We start from the raw sequence: 20544 nt of genomic DNA on the forward strand, positions 1-20544 counted from the left end.
GGGAGGTGGGGAGAGAGGGAGGGGGGAGGTGGGGAGAGAGGGAGGGGGGAGGTGGGGAGAGAGGGAGGGGGGAGGTGGGGAGAGAGGGAGGGGGGAGGTGGGGAGAGAGGGAGGGGGGAGGTGGGGAGAGAGGGAGGGGGGAGGTGGGGAGAGAGGGAGGGGGGAGGTGGGGAGAGAGGGAGGGGGGAGGTGGGGAGAGAGGGAGGGGGGAGGTGGGGAGAGAGGGAGGGGGGAGGTGGGGAGAGAGGGAGGGGGGAGGTGGGGAGAGAGGGAGGGGGGAGGTGGGGAGGTGGGGAGAGAGGGAGGGGGGAGGTGGGGGAGAGAGGGAGGGGGGAGGTGGGGAGAGAGGGAGGGGGGAGGTGGGGAGAGAGGGAGGGGGGAGGTGGGGAGAGAGGGAGGGGGGAGGTGGGGAGAGAGGGAGGGGGGAGGTGGGGAGAGTGGGAGGGGGAGGTGGGGAGAGAGGGAGGAGAGAGGGAGGGGGGAGGTGGGGAGAGAGGGAGGGGGGAGGTGGGGAGAGAGGGAGGGGGGAGGTGGGGAGAGAGGGAGGGGGGAGGTGGGGAGAGAGGGAGGGGGGAGGTGGGGAGAGAGGGAGGGGGGAGGTGGGGAGAGAGGGAGGGGGGAGGTGGGGAGAGAGGGAGGGAGAGAGGGAGGGGGGAGGTGAGGAGAGAGGGAGGGGGGAGGTGGGGAGAGAGGGAGGGGCGAGGTGGGGAGAGAGGGAGGGGCGAGGTGGGGAGAGAGGGAGGGGGGAGGTGGGGAGAGAGGGAGGGGGGAGGTGGGGAGAGAGGGAGGGGGGAGGTGAGGAGAGAGGGAGGGGGGAGGTGGGGAGAGAGGGAGGGGCGAGGTGGGGAGAGAGGGAGGGGGGAGGTGGGGAGAGAGGGAGGGGGGAGGTGAGGAGAGAGGGAGGGGCGAGGTGGGGAGAGAGGGAGGGGGGAGGTGGGGAGAGAGGGAGGGGGGAGGTGGGGAGAGAGGGAGGGGCGAGGTGGGGAGAGAGGGAGGGGGGGAGGGGGGAGGTGGGGGAGAGAGGGAGGGGGGAGTGAGGGAGGGGGGGAGGTGAGGAGAGAGGGAGGGGGGAGGTGGGGAGAGAGGGAGGGGGGAGGTGGGGAGAGAGGGAGGGGGGAGGTGGGGAGAGAGGGAGGGGGGGAGGTGAGGAGAGAGGGAGGGGGAAGGTGGGGAGAGAGGGAGGGGGGAGGTGGGGAGAGAGGGAGGGGGGAGGTGGGGAGAGAGGGAGGGGGGAGGTGGGGAGAGAGGGAGGGGGGGAGGTGGGAGGGGGGAGGTGAGGAGAGAGGGAGGGGGGAGGTGGGGAGAGAGGGAGGGGGGAGGTGGGGAGAGAGGGAGGGGGGAGGTGGGGAGAGAGGGAGGGGGGAGGTGGGGAGAGAGGGAGGGGAGGGGGGGGAGAGAGGGAGGGGGGAGGTGGGAGTGGGGGAGGGTGGGATTGAAGCCCTGCAGTTTCGCCCCGGGCAGGATTTCCCAAACCCTGTATGACAGGCCCCAGGGGAGCAGATCCCTGGTTGCCCCTCCCGGCGATGCTGGCGACTGCCACACTCCGAGGTTTCACTGCCCCTCATAAAACAGGAGCTGGTCGCTGGCCCGGGGGGTGTGGGGGTGTGGGGGAGGGTTCCCAACTCTCCAGGGCTGGCCTGGAGTCTCCAGGAATTGACGATTAATCTTCCGGACTCTGTCACGAGCAACACCCGGGGGAGAAATCATCGGGAAAGTAAAATAATTGGGCTTTTTCATATTCTTTGAATACTTTTCTTTGAGGTACAGAAATTTTAGAAATCAGAAAAAAGTTTGTTCGACTGGACGGAGGTCATGTGATGAAGGAATATGTCCAGAGTGGCCGCGCTCTTGTTAATTGTCCCCCGTATCAGCGACCTGAGTGTCCGTCCATTAACCCATTCCCCCCTTCTCACTGTGGGACCGAAAGGCGTATTCCCCAAATACTCGCTTTCGGCACAGTCGGAGAGGTCACACGCTGGGTTAAAGTTTTTCTGATGAGCACGGATCGAAGTTTAGATCAAAGCAGAGAATGTCTCCACAGGTAAGGAGATGCTCGAAGGTGTGAGAGTCATTCAGCCATTGTGTGAATGTGGTCACCTGTGTGTTATAGTAATAATGGTCATGGCACGAGTCGATGGCGGCAATAAGCCCCGAATGCAGGACTTTGGGAACTGGTCATTCAGTTTATATCGTCAGTCTGTTATAGTTGTACGTACTGTTGGCGTACTATTGATAGTATGCATGGAATGGAGAGTGCCAAGACCCGATACTGTGTGCGAACAGACACGAATTGGAGTGTGTGTCTCAAGAGCAGACACTGGGAGAGGGATCCTGTGTGTCACAAGCAGGGAGCGTGACTGGTTCTGTGAAGTGTGGGTCTCGGTAACTTTCACACCGATTGTTGTGTCGTGTGAAGTTTAAATAAAGACCTGATCCTGTCATTACTGGGACCAAGTGTGTGCGCAATCTGTTGTTCAAAGCAACGGAACAAAAAAAAGCAGCCCGACTCTCACCTCCAGGCAGAAGGTTCCGGACACCGGCTTGTGGTCACTGATTCCGTACTCCATTTGGCTCCCGTAGGTGTTTAGTGTCACCGCGATGGGATGATTCAAGTCCGAGCACCGAGCCCCACTCCCGCCATCCTGCACCTGTTCTTTAACTTTCCAAAGGATCCGGTCGGTCCAGGCTGGCTTCCGTTTCTTCCCGCTGTGGGGGAGAGGGAGGGGCAGCAAGAGGTGAGCATGGAGGGGACCCGAGGGGTGTGTCTGGGAGGGGGGTCGAGGGGTGTGTTTGGGAGGGGAGGGGGTCGAGGGGTGGATCTGGAAGGGGAGGGGAGGTGGACCCGAGTAGTGGATCTGGGAGGGGAGGGAGGGCCGAGGGGTGGGTCTGGGAGGGGAGGGGAGGGAGAGGGGGGCCGAGGGGTGGGTCTGCGAGGGGAGGGGGTGGGTCTGCGAGGGGAGGGGGAGGAGGGCCGAGGGGTGGGTCTGGGAGGGGAGGGGGAGGGTCTGGGTGGAGAGGGGCCGAGGGGTGGGTCTGGGAGGGGAGGGGGAGGGGGAGGGGGAGGGGGGCCGAGGGGAGGGGAGGGGGAGGGGGGCGAGGGGAGGGGGGCGAGGGGAGGGGAGGGGGGCCGAGGGGAGCGAGGGGTGGGGGAGGGGGAGCGAGGGGGTGGGGGGCCGAGGGGAGGGGAGGGGGAGGGGGGCGAGGGGAGGGGAGGGGGGCCGAGGGGAGCGAGGGGAGGGGGAGGGGGAGCGAGGGGAGGGGGGCCGAGGGGAGGGTCTGGGCAGAGCGGTGCGCGAGCCCGGGTTAACCGCGGAGCAGGGCGAGGGCCGGGGAGTGGGGTGTGCCGTTGATGGGGAAACGAACGTTTAGTTTGGGAGTGAGCCGTAAACGATCCGGGCAACAGATCCCCGGATTCTACAGGAATGGAAAAACACCGGACTTCGAGTCTGATGATGAAAGGATTCGATGGAGTGGATCCGGAGAAACTATTCCCTCTGGTGGGGGGAGTCCAGAACAAGGGGAGTCACCTTAAAATTAGAGCCCGGCCGTTCAGGGTGATGTCAGGGAGCACTTCTTCACACACAGGGCCGTGGGAATCGGGAACTCTCCCCCCCAAAGGCTGTGGGTGCTGGGGGTCAGTTGGAAATTTCCAGACTGAGATCGATGGATTTTTGTTGGGTCAGGGGATCGGGGGATACGGACCAAAGGCGGGTAACTGGGGTTAAAATAGAGATCAGCCATACTCAATGGGGGAATGGGGGGGCGGGGGGTTCAAGGTTACCTGGTGTCATAGTCGGACGAGGCCAGGTTGAACTTGTACGTGGGTTTGAAGAGGAGCTGCCCCTCCTGGAACCCCCGGAGGATCGACTCCGTCTTCTTCGCCTTGTTGAGCTGTGGGGGAGGGGGAAGAGAATGTGAGGGAGCGGGGAATTCCCGCTATATCACACACACAGACAGACTGACTGACAGACAGAGTCAGAGACACACCCCCTCTCACCCTCACACACACACACACACACAGACTGACTGAGACAGAGTCAGAGACACAGCCCCTCTCACCCTCACACACACACACACACACACACACACACACACAGACTGACTGAGACAGAGTCAGAGACACAGCCCCTCTCACCCTCACACACACACACACACACACACAGACTGACTGAGACAGAGTCAGAGACACAGCCCCTCTCACCCTCACACACACACACAGACTGACTGAGACAGAGTCAGAGACACACACCCTCTCACCCTCACACACACACACACACACACACACACACACACACACACAGACTGACAGAGACAGAGTCAGAGACACACCCCCCCTCTCACCCTCACACACACACACACACACACAGACTGACTGACTGACTGAGAGTCAGAGACACACCCCCTCTCTCATCCTCACACACACACACACACACACACACAGACTGACTGAGACAGAGTCAGAGACACACCCCCTCTCTCATCCTCACACACACACACACACACACAGACTGACTGAGACAGAGTCAGAGACACACCCCCTCTCACCCTCACACACACACACACACACACAGACTGACAGACAGACTGACTGAGACAGAATCAGAGACACAGCCCCTCTCACCCTCACACACACACACACCACACACACTGACTGAGACAGAGTCAGAGACACAGCCCCTCTCACCCTCACACACACACACACCACACACAGACTGACTGAGACAGAGTCAGAGACACAGCCCCTCTCACCCTCACACACACACACACACACACACACACAGACTGACTGAGACAGAGTCAGAGACACACCCCCTCTCTCACCCTCACACACACACACACACAGACTGACTGAGACAGAGTCAGAGACACACCTCCTCTCTCACCCTCACACACACACACACACAGACTGACTGAGACAGAGTCAGAGACACACCCCCTCACCCTCACACACACACACACACAGACTGACAGACAGACTGACTGAGACAGAGTCAGAGACACAGCCCCTCTCACCCTCACACACACACACACACACAGACAGACTGACTGAGACAGAGTCAGAGACACACCCCCTCTCTCACCCTCACCCTCACACACACACACACAGACTGACTGACTGAGACAGAGTCAGAGACACACCCCCTCTCTCACCCTCACACACACACACACACACACACACAGACTGACTGACTGAGAGTCAGAGACACACCCCCTCTCTCACCCTCACACACACACACACACCCCCACCCTCGTAGGGCTTACATTGGGCCCGCCCTCCTCGTACATCAATCTGGCTGCAGGCTTCCTGCACATACGTGCCAAGTGAACGCTGACGTTGCAATTTCTGCAGGTATATTGCCATCACGGCCGCCGATGCCCTCAATACAAGGGGACACACACACACACACACACACACACACTAACAGCACCATTAGTTCTGCTACCCACCTCGCTCATTGACCAAGGTGTGAAGCCAGTGCCACATTCATGTGACCAGTTTTCTCTTTGCTCTCTACAAGAAACCTGTAAAACCATATTTTGGGGAGCTTTATCTCAGTCCTTCGTTAATCTTCAGGTACGGTGAGAACGACACCAAAAATAGTGTGAATTCCCAATCCATGTCTGAGAGAGCTCAATAATGGGAAGGAGAAATACCACATTAGTGCAATAGGGGAACCCTCGACTGCGGCTTGGAGTGATGCACATTCCTGAGTGTAGAGGGAGCTTTACTCTGTATCTAACCACCTGTACCTGCCCTGGGAGTGTTTGATGGGACAGTGTAGAGGGAGCTTTACTCTGTATCTAACCCCTGTACCTGCCCTGGGAGTGTTTGATGGGACAGTGTAGAGGGAGCTTTACTCTGTATCTAATCCCGTGCTGTACCTGCCCTGGGAGTGTTTGATGGGACAGTGTAGAGGGAGCTTTACTCTGTATCTAACCCCGTGCTGTACCTGCCCTGGGAGTGTTTGATGGAACAGTGTAGAGGGAGCTTTGCTCTGTATCTAACCCCCTGTACCTGCCCTGGGAGTGTTTGATGGGACAGTGTAGAGGGAGCTTTACTCTGTATCTAACCCCCTGTACCTACCCTGGGAGTGTTTGATGGCACAGTGTAGAGGGAGCTTTACTCTGTATCTAACCCCCTGTACCTACCCTGGGAGTGTTTGATGGCACAGTGTAGAGGGAGCTTTACTCTGTATCTAACCCCCTGTACCTGCCCTGGGAGTGTTTGATGGGACAGTGTAGAGGGAACTTTACTCTGTATCTAACCCGTGCTGTACCTGCTCTGGGAGTGTTTGATGGGACAGTGTAGAGGGAACTTTACTCTGTATCTAACCCCCTGTACCTGCCCTGGGAGTGTTTGATGGGACAGTGTAGAGGGAGCTTTACTCTGTATCTAACCCGTGCTGTACCTGCCCTGGGAGTGTTTGATGGGACAGTGTAGAGGGAACTTTACTCTGTATCTATCTGGTTCTGTGCGGGCCCCCCACAAACCGCTCGTGTACTCGGGCCCGTGACCTTTACCCTCACCTGGTCCTTGTCCCACAGCAGGTGGAAGCGATTGTTGCAGATGGACTCGCGGAGGAAGTGCAGTCCGTGGTCGCCGATGCGAAAGTTCAGGTCGCCGAACCAGAAGAGCAGGCTGTGGGGGAAAGCAGAGAGCAGCCATTGGCCGAGACTCAGGGCGGGAATCCCAGCGACCCCGGGAATGGGAGCGACCCCGGGAATGGGAAGATGAACACAGACCCCACCCTCTAGTGCACCTTCCAGTATAGGACGATCCAACGATCATGGAGTTGACCAATCACAGCGATCGAACTCGATCAATGCATCTATAACAGACCGAGGCACGAGGTGAGGAAAACTCCCGTGGGATCGAGCTTTGGGCAGCAGCGGTCCAAAGTCCCATGTTCTGTGTCTCACTGGGGTGCAGGGGCTGAGGGGTCTGGGGGTACAGATACAAGTTTGACGTCCGAAATCCGGAAACCTCGGGATTGAGGCTGTTCTGGATTCCGGTATTTCCGGATTTCCGGAACGTCTTTACGTGAGCCGAGGGAGGTAGGTGGGGGAGGGGTCAGGCGGCCGAGGCCGGGGGAATCCAGATTTCGGAACATTTTTCGATTTCTGGGCAACCCCGCCATGGATTGGCCCCGTGTCCGGATTCTGGAACACTCTGGATTTTGGATGTTGCACCTGTACACAAGTCACTAAAAGTAGTGACGCCGGTTAATAAGGCCACAAACAGCAAACCCAGCACTGGGGTTCACTGCTGGAGGGGTAGAATGGAAAACAAAGAAGTTATGTTAAACCTGTATCGACCCTCGGTCAGACCGCACGGCGCACTGTGAACTGTTCCGGTCTCCGTATTATAAAAAGGATATCGAGGCACAGGAGAGGGTGTAGAGAAGATTTACACGGAGAATACCAGAACTGAGAGGTTAAAAATATCAGGCACGACTGAACAGGCAGGGGAGGGCCCGCGAGGAGGAGGGTGTGGGGGCGGGGGGGGAAAGAGGGGGAGGGTCTGGCGAGGGAGGGGGGGTGTGTCTGCGGATTGCGCTTCACATGGGCTCCCACTGGTACTCACTCGTGGTCGAGAATGGCCTGGGCCTTGTTGCCGGTGAACTGCTGCGTGTGCAGAATGTGCCGGAAGGTGTCGAGCCGTTGGGCGGTGTTGTCCATGTGTGCCGGCAGGTGGCAGTTCAGGAAGCAGAGCAGGTGGCCATGGATGGAGAGGCGGACGGCCACACCCCCTTTGTTACCCTGGGGGCGAGAGAGAGAGAGAGAGAGAGAGAATGTGGAAAAACAATCGGCAAAGATCTCGGGGAAGGTGAGGGGGGGGGCGGACTTCCGACACCATGACCAGGGAGTCCATCACCTCCCAGTGTTTAGCAGGATGAGCGGAGTGTGCATCCACCGGAGTTCCCACTCCCCTCCCATTATCAACCTCCCCGCCCCGTCCATCCCCCCCTCCGTCCCCCTCCCCCCAATCCCACCGGAGCCCCCCGTCCATGAGCACAGGGGGTGATGGGTGAGTGGGACTGGGTGTGAGTTAGGACACGGGGCAGTGAGCACAGGGGGTGATGGGTGAGTGGGACTCGGTGCGAGTTAGGACACAGGGCAGTGAGCACAGGGGGTGATGGGTGAGTGGGACTGGGTGTGAGTTAGGACACGGGTCAGTGAGCACAGGGGGTGATGGGTGAGCGGGACTCGGTGCGAGTTAGGACACGGGTCAGTGAGCACAGGGGGTGATGGGTGAGCGGGACTCGGTGCGAGTTAGGACACAGGGCAGTGAGCACAGGGGGTAATGGGTGAGTGGGACTCGGTGCGAGTTAGGACACGGGTCAGTGAGCACAGGGGGTGATGGGTGAGCGGGACTCGGTGCGAGTTAGGACACGGGGCAGTGAGCACAGGGGGTGATGGGTGAGCGGGACTCGGTGCGAGTTAGGACACAGGGCAGTGAGCACAGGGGGTGATGGGTGAGCGGGACTCGGTGCGAGTTAGGACACGGGGCAGTGAGCACAGGGGGTGATGGGTGAGTGGGACTTGGTGCGAGTTAGGACACGGGGCAGTGAGCACAGGAGGTGATGGGTGAGCGGGACTCGGTGTGAGTTAGGACACAGGGCAGTGAGCACAGGGGGTGATGGGTGAGCGGGACTCGGTGCGAGTTAGGACACGGGGCAGTGGGCACAGGGGGTGATGGGTGAGCGGGACTCGGTGCGAGTTAGGACACGGGGCAGTGAGCACAGGGGGTGATGGGTGAGCGGGACTCGGTGCGAGTTAGGACACGGGGTCAGTGAGCACAGGGGGTGATGGGTGAGCGGGACTCGGTGCGAGTTAGGACACGGGGCAGTGAGCACAGGGGGTGATGGGTGAGTGGGACTTGGTGCGAGTTAGGACACGGGGCAGTGAGCACAGGAGGTGATGGGTGAGCGGGACTCGGTGCGAGTTAGGACACGGGGCAGTGAGCACAGGGGGTGATGGGTGAGTGGGACTTGGTGCGAGTTAGGACACGGGGCAGTGAGCACAGGAGGTGATGGGTGAGCGGGACTCGGTGTGAGTTAGGACACAGGGCAGTGAGCACAGGGGGTGATGGGTGAGTGGGACTCGGTGCGAGTTAGGACACGGGGCAGTGAGCACAGGGGGTGATGGGTGAGCGGGACTCGGTGCGAGTTAGGACACGGGGCAGCCGAGTTTTGGATCACCTGTAGTCGATGTGGGGCAGAATGCGGCGGGTGACCATGTGATGTCTCACCAGGTGACACTTTCCAATATTATGTGTGACATATTCTCTGCCACCCACGTTCTCCAGTTGGAGAGCGCTTGGATTGTGATTGGCCGGTGCTGTGGGTTACCAGCCGGGGGACAGTGCTGGGAGCACGGGTCACTCCCTCTCCTCACACACACTGCGTGTTTCCAGCACCTTGAACACGTCTGTCTGTCGGCAGTACGGGACCTCAAAACACTCACGGAGATTCTCAGAGTAAGAGAGAAATGTCAAATGTGACAGGCAACAAGATGTTGTTCCTGTTCAGAAAGTTGGGTCGGAGCTCCAAGCAGGTACAACACTCGGTCAGTCACGGCACGCCATTACACACTTTATCCACGTTCCCCAAACACTTGAAGGTGAACACCAAGCAGGAAGTGGCAGAGTAAAGCTGTGGGCGGGAGCAGGAAGTTACCAAAGGGGCAAAGACGGACTGAGTGAGCGGGTTAGGCGGCTGGGGTTCGATGTGGGGGAGTGTGAGGTCATCCAGTGTGGACCCGAGAACAAATGGGAATATTTTCTCACTGGGGGGGAGACGAGGAGCTGGGGAGGAGCGAAGGGATTGGGTGTCCATGAACACACATCACTCAAAGCCGGTGCACAGGCACACACAGCAATCAAAGGGCCGTGGGATGTTGGCCTGTATCTCGAGGGCTGGGATTCAATGGGGAGGAATTCTGGTCTGGTACTGAGCCCCGGTCAGACCCTGTCCGGAGTCACAGCGCCCAGTCCTGGGCCCCTCGGGGAGGATATATTGCCCTCGGAGGGGGGGCAGTGCAGATTCACCACAATGATACCCCTAGGGCTGAAAGGGTTAAATCCCGAGGGCAGGTCGCACAGACTGAGCTTGTGTCCCTCGAGTGTAGGAGATTAAGGGGGGATCTGATCGAGGGGTTTAAGATGATGAAAGGAGTTGATGGGGCTGAGCGAGAGAAACTATTCCCTCTGGTGGGGGGAGTCCAGAACAAGGGGCAGGACCTTAAAATTAGAGCCCGGCCGTTCAGGGTGATGTCAGGAAGCACTTCTTCACACACAGGGCCGTGGGAATCGGGAACTCTCTCCCCCAAAGGCTGTGGGTGCTGGGGGTTAATTGGAGCTTTCCAGACTGAGACCGATGGATTTTTGTTGGGTCAGGGGATCGAGGGATACGGAGCAAAGGCAACAATTGTACATCCCTGTCTGGCGTAAAAATAAAAAAGTGAAGGTGGCTCAACCGTGGCTATCAAGGGAAATCAGGGATAGTATTAAAGCCAAGGAAGTGGCATACAAATTGGCCAGAAATAGCAGCGAATCTGGGGACTGGGAGAAATTTAGAACTCAGCAGAGGAGGACAAAGGGTTTGATTAAGGCAGGGGAAATGGAGTACGAGAAGAACTTGCAGGGAACATTAAGACGGATTGCAAAAGTTTCTATAGATATATAAAGAGAAAAAGGTTAGTAAAGACAAACATAGGTCCCCTGCAGTCAGAATCAGGGGAAGTCATAACGGGGAACAAAGAAATGGCAGACCAATTGAACAAGTACTTTGGTTCAGTATTCACTAAGGAGGACACAAACAACCTTCCGGATATAAAAGGGGTCAGAGGGTCTAGTAAGGAGGAGGAACTGAGGGAAATCCTTATTAGTCGGGAAAATTGATGGGATTGAAGGCCGATAAATCCCCAAGGCCTGACGGACTGCATCCCAGAGTACTTAAGGAGGTGGCCTTGGAAATAGCGGATGCATTGAGAGTCATTTTCCAACATTCCATAGACTCTGGATCAGTTCCTATCGAGTGGAGGGTAGCCAATGTAACCCCACTTTTTAAAAAAGGAGGGAGCGAGAAAACAGGGAATTATAGACCGGTCAGCCTGACATCGGTAGTGGGTAAAATGATGGAATCATTATTAAGGATGTCATAGCAGCGCATTTGGAAAGAGGTGACACGATAGGTCCAAGTCAGCATGGATTTGTGAAAGGGAAATCATGCTTGACAAATCTTCTGGAATTTTTTGAGGATGTTTCCAGTAGAGTGGACAAGGAAGAACCAGTTGATGTGGTATATTTGGACTTTCAGAAGGCTTTCGACAAGGTCCCACACAAGAGATTAATGTGCAAAGTTAAAGCACATGGGATTGGGGGTAGTGTGTTGACGTGGATGGAGAACTGGTTGTCAGACAGGAAGCAAAGAGTAGGAGTAAATGGGTACTTTTCAGAATGGCAGGCAGTGACTAGTGGGGTACCGCAAGGTTCTGTGCTGGGGCCCCAGCTGTTTACACTGTACATTAATGATTTGGACAAGGGGATTAAATGTAGTATCTCCAAATTTGCGGATGACACTAAGTTGGGTGGTAGTGTGAGCTGCAAGGAGGATGCTATGAGGCTGCAGTATGACTTGGATAGGTTAGGTGAGTGGGCAAATGAATGGCAGATGAAGTATAATGTGGATAAATGTGAGGTTATCCACTTTGGTGGTAAAAACAGAGAGACAGACTATTATCTGAATGGTGACAGATTAGGAAAAGGGGAGGTGCAACGAGACCTGGGTGTCATGGTACATCAGTCATTGAAGGTTGGCATGCAGGTACAGCAGGCGGTTAAGAAAGCAAATGGCATGTTGGCCTTCATAGCGAGGGGATTGGAGTACAGGGGCAGGGAGGTGTTGCTACAGTTGTACAGAGCCTTGGTGAGGCCACACCTGGAGTATTGTGTACAGTTTTGGTCTCCTAACTTGAGGAAAGACGTTCTTGCTATTGAGGGAGTGCAGCGAAGGTTCACCAGACTGATTCCCGGGATGGCGGGACTGACACATCAAGGAAGACTGGATCAACTGGGCTTGTATTCACTGGAGTTCAGAAGAATGAGAGGGGATCTCATAGAAACGTTTAAAATTCTGACGGGTTTAGACAGGTTAGATGCAGGAAGAATGTTCCCAATGTTGGGGAAGTCCAGAACCAGGGTCACAGTCTAAGGATAAGGGGTAAGAATTTAGGACCGAGATGAGGAGAAACTTCTTCACCCAGAGAGTGGTGAACCTGTGGAATTCTCTACCACAGAAAGTTGTTGAGGCCAATTCACTAAATATATTCAAAAAGGAGTTAGATATAATCCTTACTACTCGGGGGATCAAGGGGTATGGTGAGAAAGCAGGAATGGGGTACTGAAGTTGCATGTTCAGCCATGAACTCATTGAATGGCGGTGCAGGCTCGAAGGGCCGAATGGCCTACTCCTGCACCTATTTTCTATGTTTCTATGTAACTGGGGTTGTGGCACAGATCAGCCGAGATATAATCGCTTGGCGGAACAGGCTCGAGGGGCTGAAAGGCCTCCTCCTGTTCCTGTGTAACAGGCTCGAGGGGCTGAATGGCCTCCTCCTGTTCCTGTGTAACAGGCTCGAGGGGCTGAAAGGCCTCCCCCTGTTCCTGTGCAACAGGCTCGAGGGGCTGAAAGGCCTCCTCCTGTTCCTGTGTAACAGGCTCGAGGGGCTGAAAGGCCTCCTCCTGTTCCTGTGTAACAGGCTCGAGGGGCTGAAAGGCCTCCTCCTGTTCCTGTGTAAGTTTGACCGTGAACTCAAAACATTACAGATTTGTTGGTCATAGATGTTTACAGCATGGAAGGAGACTATTTTGGCCCGCTGTGTCCGTGTATCGAGGGTGAGAATTCTAAATAAAGCCGTTTAGTGCAGGGCTGGAATGTAGGCAGGATAGTATCTTATTTTGATTGTTGCACTTAAGAGATGTCATTTCTCAAGGGACCTGAGCGACTTTATCTGACCCTGGACACCCCGCACATCAACGTAGAGGAACAAGTGAACACCGGCCAGCCGGCAATCCGTCAGCCTGTGGGGCCCAGTGATATGCCGAGTATCGGGGAGACCCGAGGCGAGCACTGACGATTACACTGTCGTTGCAGACCGGAAAATGCCCCGGAGAGCTGGTGCACATTGGGCAACATCCAGGCATTTCATAAAAGCCCCACATGCCCCACTGCGGTTGGGAAACTTTGCCCCAATTGCTGAATACACCACACTGACAATGGAGTGCACTCCCCATCACTCCCCAGTCGCAAATAAAGATTCTCTGGTCATTATCACATTGCTGTGTGTGGGAGCTTGCTGTGCACAAATTGCCTGCTGCGTTTCCCACATTACAACAGTGACCACACTCTAAAAGTACTTCATTGGCTGTAAAGCACTTTGAGAAGTCCCAAGGGCATGAGTGGCACTATATAAATGCAGGTTCTCTCTCTCTCTCGCTCCACAGACGCTACCCAATCTGTTGGGCGCTCCCAGCCCTTTCTGGTTTTAATATTTTTTTCAGCGATCTGTATCCAGACTCCTCCATTTCCTCCCCCAGTGATGGTGAGCAAGTGGTCATTTATTCACACGAGCTCCCAGACGGCGAACGTTAGAAAGGTATTCAACCTTGAAGGGCATCACCAGCCGATCGCAATCCGGCGCTTACCCATCGCTGACTCACCCGTCTCACCGGACAGGCAGTGGGATGCCAACCCCGGCTGATTTCCCCCCTCCTATCTCAGGAGGGGCCGGTACAGCCAGTCAGGGTCACGACGATCTCAGCTGGGCTGTGCTTGGTCACATGGAGGCCTCACACGACCCGAACCCAAGCGAGGGAAGACCCGGGGAGGGGCAATGAGAGGGTTAAACACTGGAGATTGGCGCCGGTGTGTCAGACTGTACATCGCCTCATTCCCCCCTCAAACACCGCGTGCGATGGTTCGGCCTCAGAGCCTGGGACTGCAGTGATGCCCTTACCCAGTAGCCGAACAGCCCAGTCCGGGTGTAATTGGTTTGCAGGTCCCGGATGTAAGGCAGGTGCAAACACTTCACAAAGATCAAGAGCAGAACGCCCTGCATCCGGATCGAGGTGATCTGGGGGAAGAGAAGAGGGCAGATGTTAGATTCTGTGACCTTGCTCCCCTTCCCCCACTGTGGTCCCCTTCTGTTCCTTTCGCTCGGGGACAAGTTCCACGGGCCACCTGACACCCTCCGGTACACAAGAACATAAGAAATAGGAGCAGGAGTCGGCCATTTGGCCCCTCGAGCCTGCTCCACCATTCAATAAGATCATGGCTGATCTGATCATGGACTCAGCTCCACTTCCCCGCCCGCTCCCCATAATCCCTTATTCCCTTATCGCTCAAAAATCTGTCTATCTCCGCCTTAAATATATTCAATGACCCAGCCCCCACAGCTCTCTGGGGCAGAGAACTCCACAGATTTACAACCCTCGGAGAAGAAATTCCTCTTTATCTCATTTAAATGGGCGGCCTCTTATTCTGAGACTATGCCCCCTAGTTTTAGTTTCCTCTGAGTGGAAATATCCTCTCTGCATCCACCTTGTCGAGCCCCCTCATTATCTTATACGTTTCAATAAGATCACCTCTCATTCTTCTGAGCTCCAATGAGTATAGGCCCAACCTATCTTTCTAAGTCAACCCCCTCATCTCAGGAATCAACCCAGTGAACCTTCTCTGAACAGCCTCCTGTGCAAGTATATCCTTCCTTAAATACAGAGACCAAAACTGTACGCAGTACTCCAGGTGTGGCCTCACCAATACCCTGTACAGTTGTAGCAGGACTTCTCTGCTTTTATACTCCATCCCCCTTGCAATAAAGGCCAACATTCCATTTGCTTTCCTGATCACTTGCTGTACCGGCATACTAACTTTGTGTTTCATGCACAAGGATCCCCAGGTCCCTCTGTACTGCAACATTTTGCAATTTTTCTTTATTTAAATAATAAATTGTTTTTTAATTTTTTTCTGCCAAAGTGGATAACCTCACATTTTCCCACATTATGCTCTATCTGCTAAATGTTTGCCCACTCACTTAGCCTGTTTATTTCTCTTTGCAGATCTCTTGTGTCCTCCTCACAATTTGCTTTCCCACCCATCTTTGTATCATCAGTAAACTTGGGTAATTACACTCAGTCCCTTCATCCAAGTCATTAATATAGATTGTAAATAGTTGAGGCCCCAGCACTGATCCCTGTGGCACCCCACTAGTACCTCCCCGCGCAATGTTGGACTATGAGTGTCAGCGGGCTATTCAACTGTGGTGGGCACAGCCAACTCCAATCCAGCCCAGGCTCAATGACCACTTTCCAGAATCTTCTCCAGACATTGATCAGAGTGAGAATCCTGGCAAATTCATCCCCCGCACTCATCTCCCATCTCCCTCCCCCATTACTGTGGCCAACTGTCGCACCCCACCCCCAAATTCCACCAACGTTGAGATCAGGCAACTCAGCACGGAGCAGGTCAGCCAGGGGTCACCCTGCTCTGATTGGTTCCCCTGCACAATTGGCTGGCCAAGGACTGGGGAAGGAGTGGAGCACACACACACACACACACCAGCTTCGGGGCAGTGATCATGGGAAGGGACTGTGCCTTTAAATCCTCTCGTTCAGCCTATCCTGCTGCTCTGGGTGCTCAGCGATCTGCCCCCGGCAAGGAATCCAGTGAAGGAATCCATTGTGCGGGCTGAACAGAGGCAGCTCACTGCGTCAGAGCCAGGCTCAGTCAGCGAGTGACTCAGTCAGACCTTTCAAAGGGAACTCGGGAGTTTCTGTAAACCCAAGCCTGGTGTTTACACAGCGTTTCACCTCCCTCAGAAACGGTCTCACGGTGCTTCATACACACCCAGCCGACCGGTGACGGTTAGACAGATGCGGCAGCCATGTTGTGCACAGCAAGGCGCCACACATGGCAACCAGATGCACAACCATTTCAGCTGCTCTTTTTTTGCTGACGGAGGGAGGGGTGGGAATGGGATCAGCTTGGCCGGGGGGGGGGGGAATGTTGGCCCCGGGACACCGGGGAGAACTCCCCCGCTTCTCGTCGAATAGTGGGATCTTTAACATCCACCTGAACTAGTGGTTGCCAACTCTCCAGGATTGGCCTGGAGTCTCCGGGAATGAAAGATTAATCTCTCGGCACGGTTGGGAACGTCAGGAGGAAAAACACATCGGGCATTAAAGAAACAGGCGTCGGTTTCATTTTCTTTGAAGACTTTTATTTATTAATCATAAACATACTGGAGATGGGAAGAAAGGCTGTTTGGCTGGGAGGGTGATGTGATGAAATCTCCAGGAATATGTATAGCCAGAACAGAGAATGCGGGAAATCTCAGCAGGTCGGGCAGTGTCTGTGGAGAGGAAGCAGAGTTAACATTTCGGGTCGACGACCCTTTGCCAGAACTGGAGAGTGTTTGGAAAGGACACATTCTGAACCAGTGCTAAAAGGGGGAGGGGAGAAAGAACAAGAGGGAAGGTCTGTGATAGTGTGGAGACATAGAAAATAGATGCAGGAGCAGGCCATTCAGCCCTTCGAGCCTGCACCGCCATTCAATGAGTTCACGGCTGAACATGCAACTTCAGTACCCCATTCCTGATTTCTCACCATACCCCTTGATCCCCCGAGTAGTAAGGACTACATCCAACTCCCTTTTTGAATATATTTAGTGAATTGGCCTCAACTACTTTCTGTGGTAGAGAATTCCACAGGTTCACCACTCTCTGGGTGAAGAAGTTTCTCCTCATCTCGGTCCTAAATGGCTTACCCCTTATCCTTAGACTGTGACTCCTGGTTCTGGACTTCCCCAACATTGGGAACATTCTTCCTGCATCTAACCTGTCTAAACCCGTCAGAATTTTAAACGTTTCTATGAGATCCCCTCTCATTCTTCTGAACTCCAGTGAATACAAGCCCAGTTGATCCAGTCTTTCTTGATAGGTCAGTCCCGCCATCCCGGGAATCAGTCTGGTGAATCTTCGCTGCACTCCCTCAATAGCAAGAATGTCCTTCCTCAGGTTAGGAGACCAAAACTGTACACAATACTCCAGGTGTGGCCTCACCAAGGCCCTGTACAACTGTAGCAACACCTCCCTGCCCCTGTACTCAAATCCCCTCGCTATGAAGGCCAACACGCCATTTGCTTTCTTAACCGCCTGCTGTACCTGCATGCCAACCTTCAATGACTGATGTACCATGACACCCAGGTCTCGTTGCACCTCCCCTTTTCCTAATCTGTCACCATTCAGATAATAGTCTGTCTCTCTGTTTTTACCACCAAAGTGGATAACCTCACATTTATCCACATTATACTTCATCTGCCACGCATTTGCCCACTCACCTAACCTATCCAAGTCACTCTGCAGCCTCATAGCATCCTCCTCGCAGCTCACACTGCCACCCAACTTAGTGTCAGACAGGAGAGATTAGAGGGACAAAAGGGACGATGGGCCCAATTGCGATGGTAATGGCCGGAGTTAGAAAAACATTAGTTGAGATAGGGTGTCAATGGCGGGATAATGACCAGCGGCCATTAGAGACATGGAGAGAAAAAGAAACAGGCTCTGGGGGGGTGGGGGGGGGAGGGGAAGGGGGAGCAGTGGTGGTGGTGGTGGTGGTGGTGTGGGGAGAGGGAGGGCAGTGGTTGGGGGGGGTGGGGAGCCAATGATTGGCAGCGGTTATGCTCGGAAATTGTTGAACGTGATGTTGAGTCCAGAAGGCTGCAAACTGCGGGAGAGGGCAGAGCGGGAGAGGGCAGAGCGGGAGAGGGCAGAGCGGGAGAGGGCAGAGCGGGAGAATTAAAGTGACAGGTGACCAGAAGCTCGGGGTCACACTTACGGACTGAACGGAGGTGCTCCGCAAAGCGATCACCCAATCTACGTTTGCCCTCCCCAATGTAGAGACCACCACATCGTGAGCAGCGAATACAGTATACTACATTGCAGGAAGTACAAGTAAATCGCTGTTTGCCCTGGAAGGGGTGTTTGGGGCCCTAGACTGTGGGAAGGGAGGAGGTATAAGGGCAGGGGTTGCATCTTCTGTGTTTGCACAGGAAGGTGCCATGGGAAGGGGAGGGGGTGCTGGGGGTGACTGCGGAAAGGGAACGGACACGGTCGAGGGCCATGTTAACCACGGTGGAGGGGAATCCTCGGTTGAGGAAAAAGGAAGACATGTCAGAGGCACTAGTGTGAAAGGTGGCATTGTCAGAGCAGATGCGACGGAGACGGAGAAACTGGGAGAATGGAATGGAGGCCTTACAGGAATGTTTTTCTAACTCCGGCCATTACCATCTCAATTGGGCCTATCATCCCCTTTGTCTCTCTAATTTCTCCTGCCTTCCCCCCAATCACAGACCTTCCCTTTTGTTCTTTTTCCCCTCCCCCTTTCAGTGCAGGTTCAGAATGTGTCCTTTCCGAACACTCTCCAGTTCTGACCAAAGGTCATTGACCCGAAACGTTAACTCTGCTCCCTCTCCACAGGTGCTGCCTGACCCGCTGAGATTTCCAGCATTTTCTGTTTTTATTCCACAATCCACAGTATTTTGCTTTTGTTTATGTATAACCAGAGTTGGTAACTGCAACCTGAACCAGCAGAGTGGGCCATGGTTTAATGGTTGGTCCAAAAGGCAGCACCTCTGACACTGCAGCACTCCCTCAGCGCAGTACAGCCGCAGTGGGCTGCGGCAAAGCTGAGGCCCTGAATATTCGCGCTCCGATTATTCGAGCTTCAGAATTGTTTTCTGTCCAGCTCAGTGTGGTTAGTACAACCTTACCCGGATTCACTGCTGTGCGGGAACACAGGAACAGGAGGAGGCCATTCAGCCCCTCGAGCCTGTTACACAGGAACAGGAGGAGGCCATTCAGCCCCTCGAGCCTGTTACACAGGAACGGAGGAGGCCATTCAGCCCCTCGAGCCTGTTACACAGGACAGGAGGAGGCCATTCAGCCCCTCGAGCCTGTTACGCAGGAACAGGAGGAGGCCATTCAGCCCCTCGAGCCTGTTACACAGGAACAGGTGGAGGCCATTCAGCCCCTCGAGCCCATCCCACCATTCATCATATCGTGCGTAATCTGTACCTCAACACCAGTTACCCGCCTTTGCTCTGTATCCCGATACCTTGATCTCAGTCTTGAAAGCTCCAATTGAGCCCCAATATCCTCAGCCTTTCGGATTCCCACGGCCCTGTGTGTGAAGAAGTGCTTCCTGACATCACCCTGAACGGCCGGGCTCTAATTTTAAGGTCCTGCCCCTTGTTCTGGACTCCCCCCACCAGAGGGAATAGTTTCTCTCGATCTACCCCATCGAATCCTTTAATCATCTTAAACCCCTCGATCAGATCCTCCCCCTTAATCTCCTACACTCGAGGGACACAAGCCCGGTCTGTGCAACCTGCCCTCGGGATTTAACCCTTTCAGCCCCGGTATCAGTCTGGTGAACCTGCGCTGCCCCCCTCCGAGGGCAATATATGCTCCCCGAGGGCCGGGGCCCAGGACTGGGCGCTGTGACTCCGGATAGGGTCTGACCAGGGCTCTGTACAGAGGCAGCATCACTTCCTGCACTGTGTGCTCCAGGCCCTTGAGATAAACACCGAGATCCCGTTGGCCATTGTGACTGCGGTTTGCACTGTGCGAAGGTCCACATTTACCCTGACGTAGCCCAGGGGAGCCAGCGAGTTGGTGAAGAAGATGGTCCACGGGTCGTAGAATGCCATGTCAACAAGGAACGAGGACACCTTCGAGTTCAGCTCCTGTAAACTAATCGCACGAGGGGTCAGTGGGTCACATCAATCCAGGGTGGGCCAATCACCTGTCAACCCGAGGTCGCCCCTCCTCCCCGGCAACCGTCGCCCCTCCTCCCCGGCAACCGTCGCCCCTCCTCCCCGGCGACCCTCCCCGGCAACCGTCGCCCCTCCCCCCCGGCAACCGTCGCCCCTCCCCCCCGGCAACCGTCGCCCCTCCCCCCCGGCAACCGTCGCCCCTCCCCCCCGGCAACCGTCGCCCCTCCCCCCCGGCAACCGTCGCCCCCCCCCCCACCCCCGGGCAACCGTCAGCACCGCCCCCCCCCCGGCAACAGTCGCCACCTCCCCCCGGCAATCGTCGGCCCTCATCGCTCCCCCGACAACTGTCACCACTCACCCGACAACCGGCATGTTCCCCCGACAACCGGCTTACCACCCCCCCCACAACTGCACGCCCCCCCACCCCAACAACCATTGCCCTATCTTCCCCCCCCCGCCAACTGTCGGCCTCAGCCCCCCCGGCAGCCGTCGCCCCTCCCCCATCACTCGTTAGCTAACCCATTTCAATCTCTGATCTGGGCCGAGTTAGGGGTCAGTGAGGTGACGGGGGAGGGGTAGAATAGGAAAAAGAAAAAGGAGGAGTTGTGGGGAGGGGTTCGGGAGAGAGAGTTGCAGACTGTGGGCCAAGGAGGCCGATTCCTCTGGCACTGACTAGAAGTAGGGGTGAGGAGGATGTAAAAGAGGCCA

The 20544-nt window shown here is 55.7% G+C and overlaps 1 protein-coding gene across 1 annotated transcript; it reads right to left on the reverse strand.

Moving 5' to 3' along the window:
• Nucleotides 1–2474: 2474 nt before the first annotated feature.
• Nucleotides 2475–19812, reverse strand: LOC139226902 (inositol polyphosphate 5-phosphatase K-like). Its single transcript, XM_070857996.1, has 6 exons — nucleotides 19705–19812; nucleotides 14020–14136; nucleotides 7586–7761; nucleotides 6529–6640; nucleotides 3782–3891; nucleotides 2475–2706 (listed from the first exon to the last, which is right to left on the reverse strand). The coding sequence occupies exons 1-6, from the start codon at nucleotides 19768–19770 to the stop codon at nucleotides 2475–2477; spliced, it is 813 nt and encodes a 270-aa protein (XP_070714097.1). The 5' UTR covers nucleotides 19771–19812.
• Nucleotides 19813–20544: the final 732 nt, after the last annotated feature.

The sequence above is a fragment of the Pristiophorus japonicus genome, chromosome 16 (assembly GCF_044704955.1).
Source record: "Pristiophorus japonicus isolate sPriJap1 chromosome 16, sPriJap1.hap1, whole genome shotgun sequence".
In the NCBI taxonomy this organism is placed as follows: domain Eukaryota; kingdom Metazoa; phylum Chordata; class Chondrichthyes; family Pristiophoridae; genus Pristiophorus; species Pristiophorus japonicus.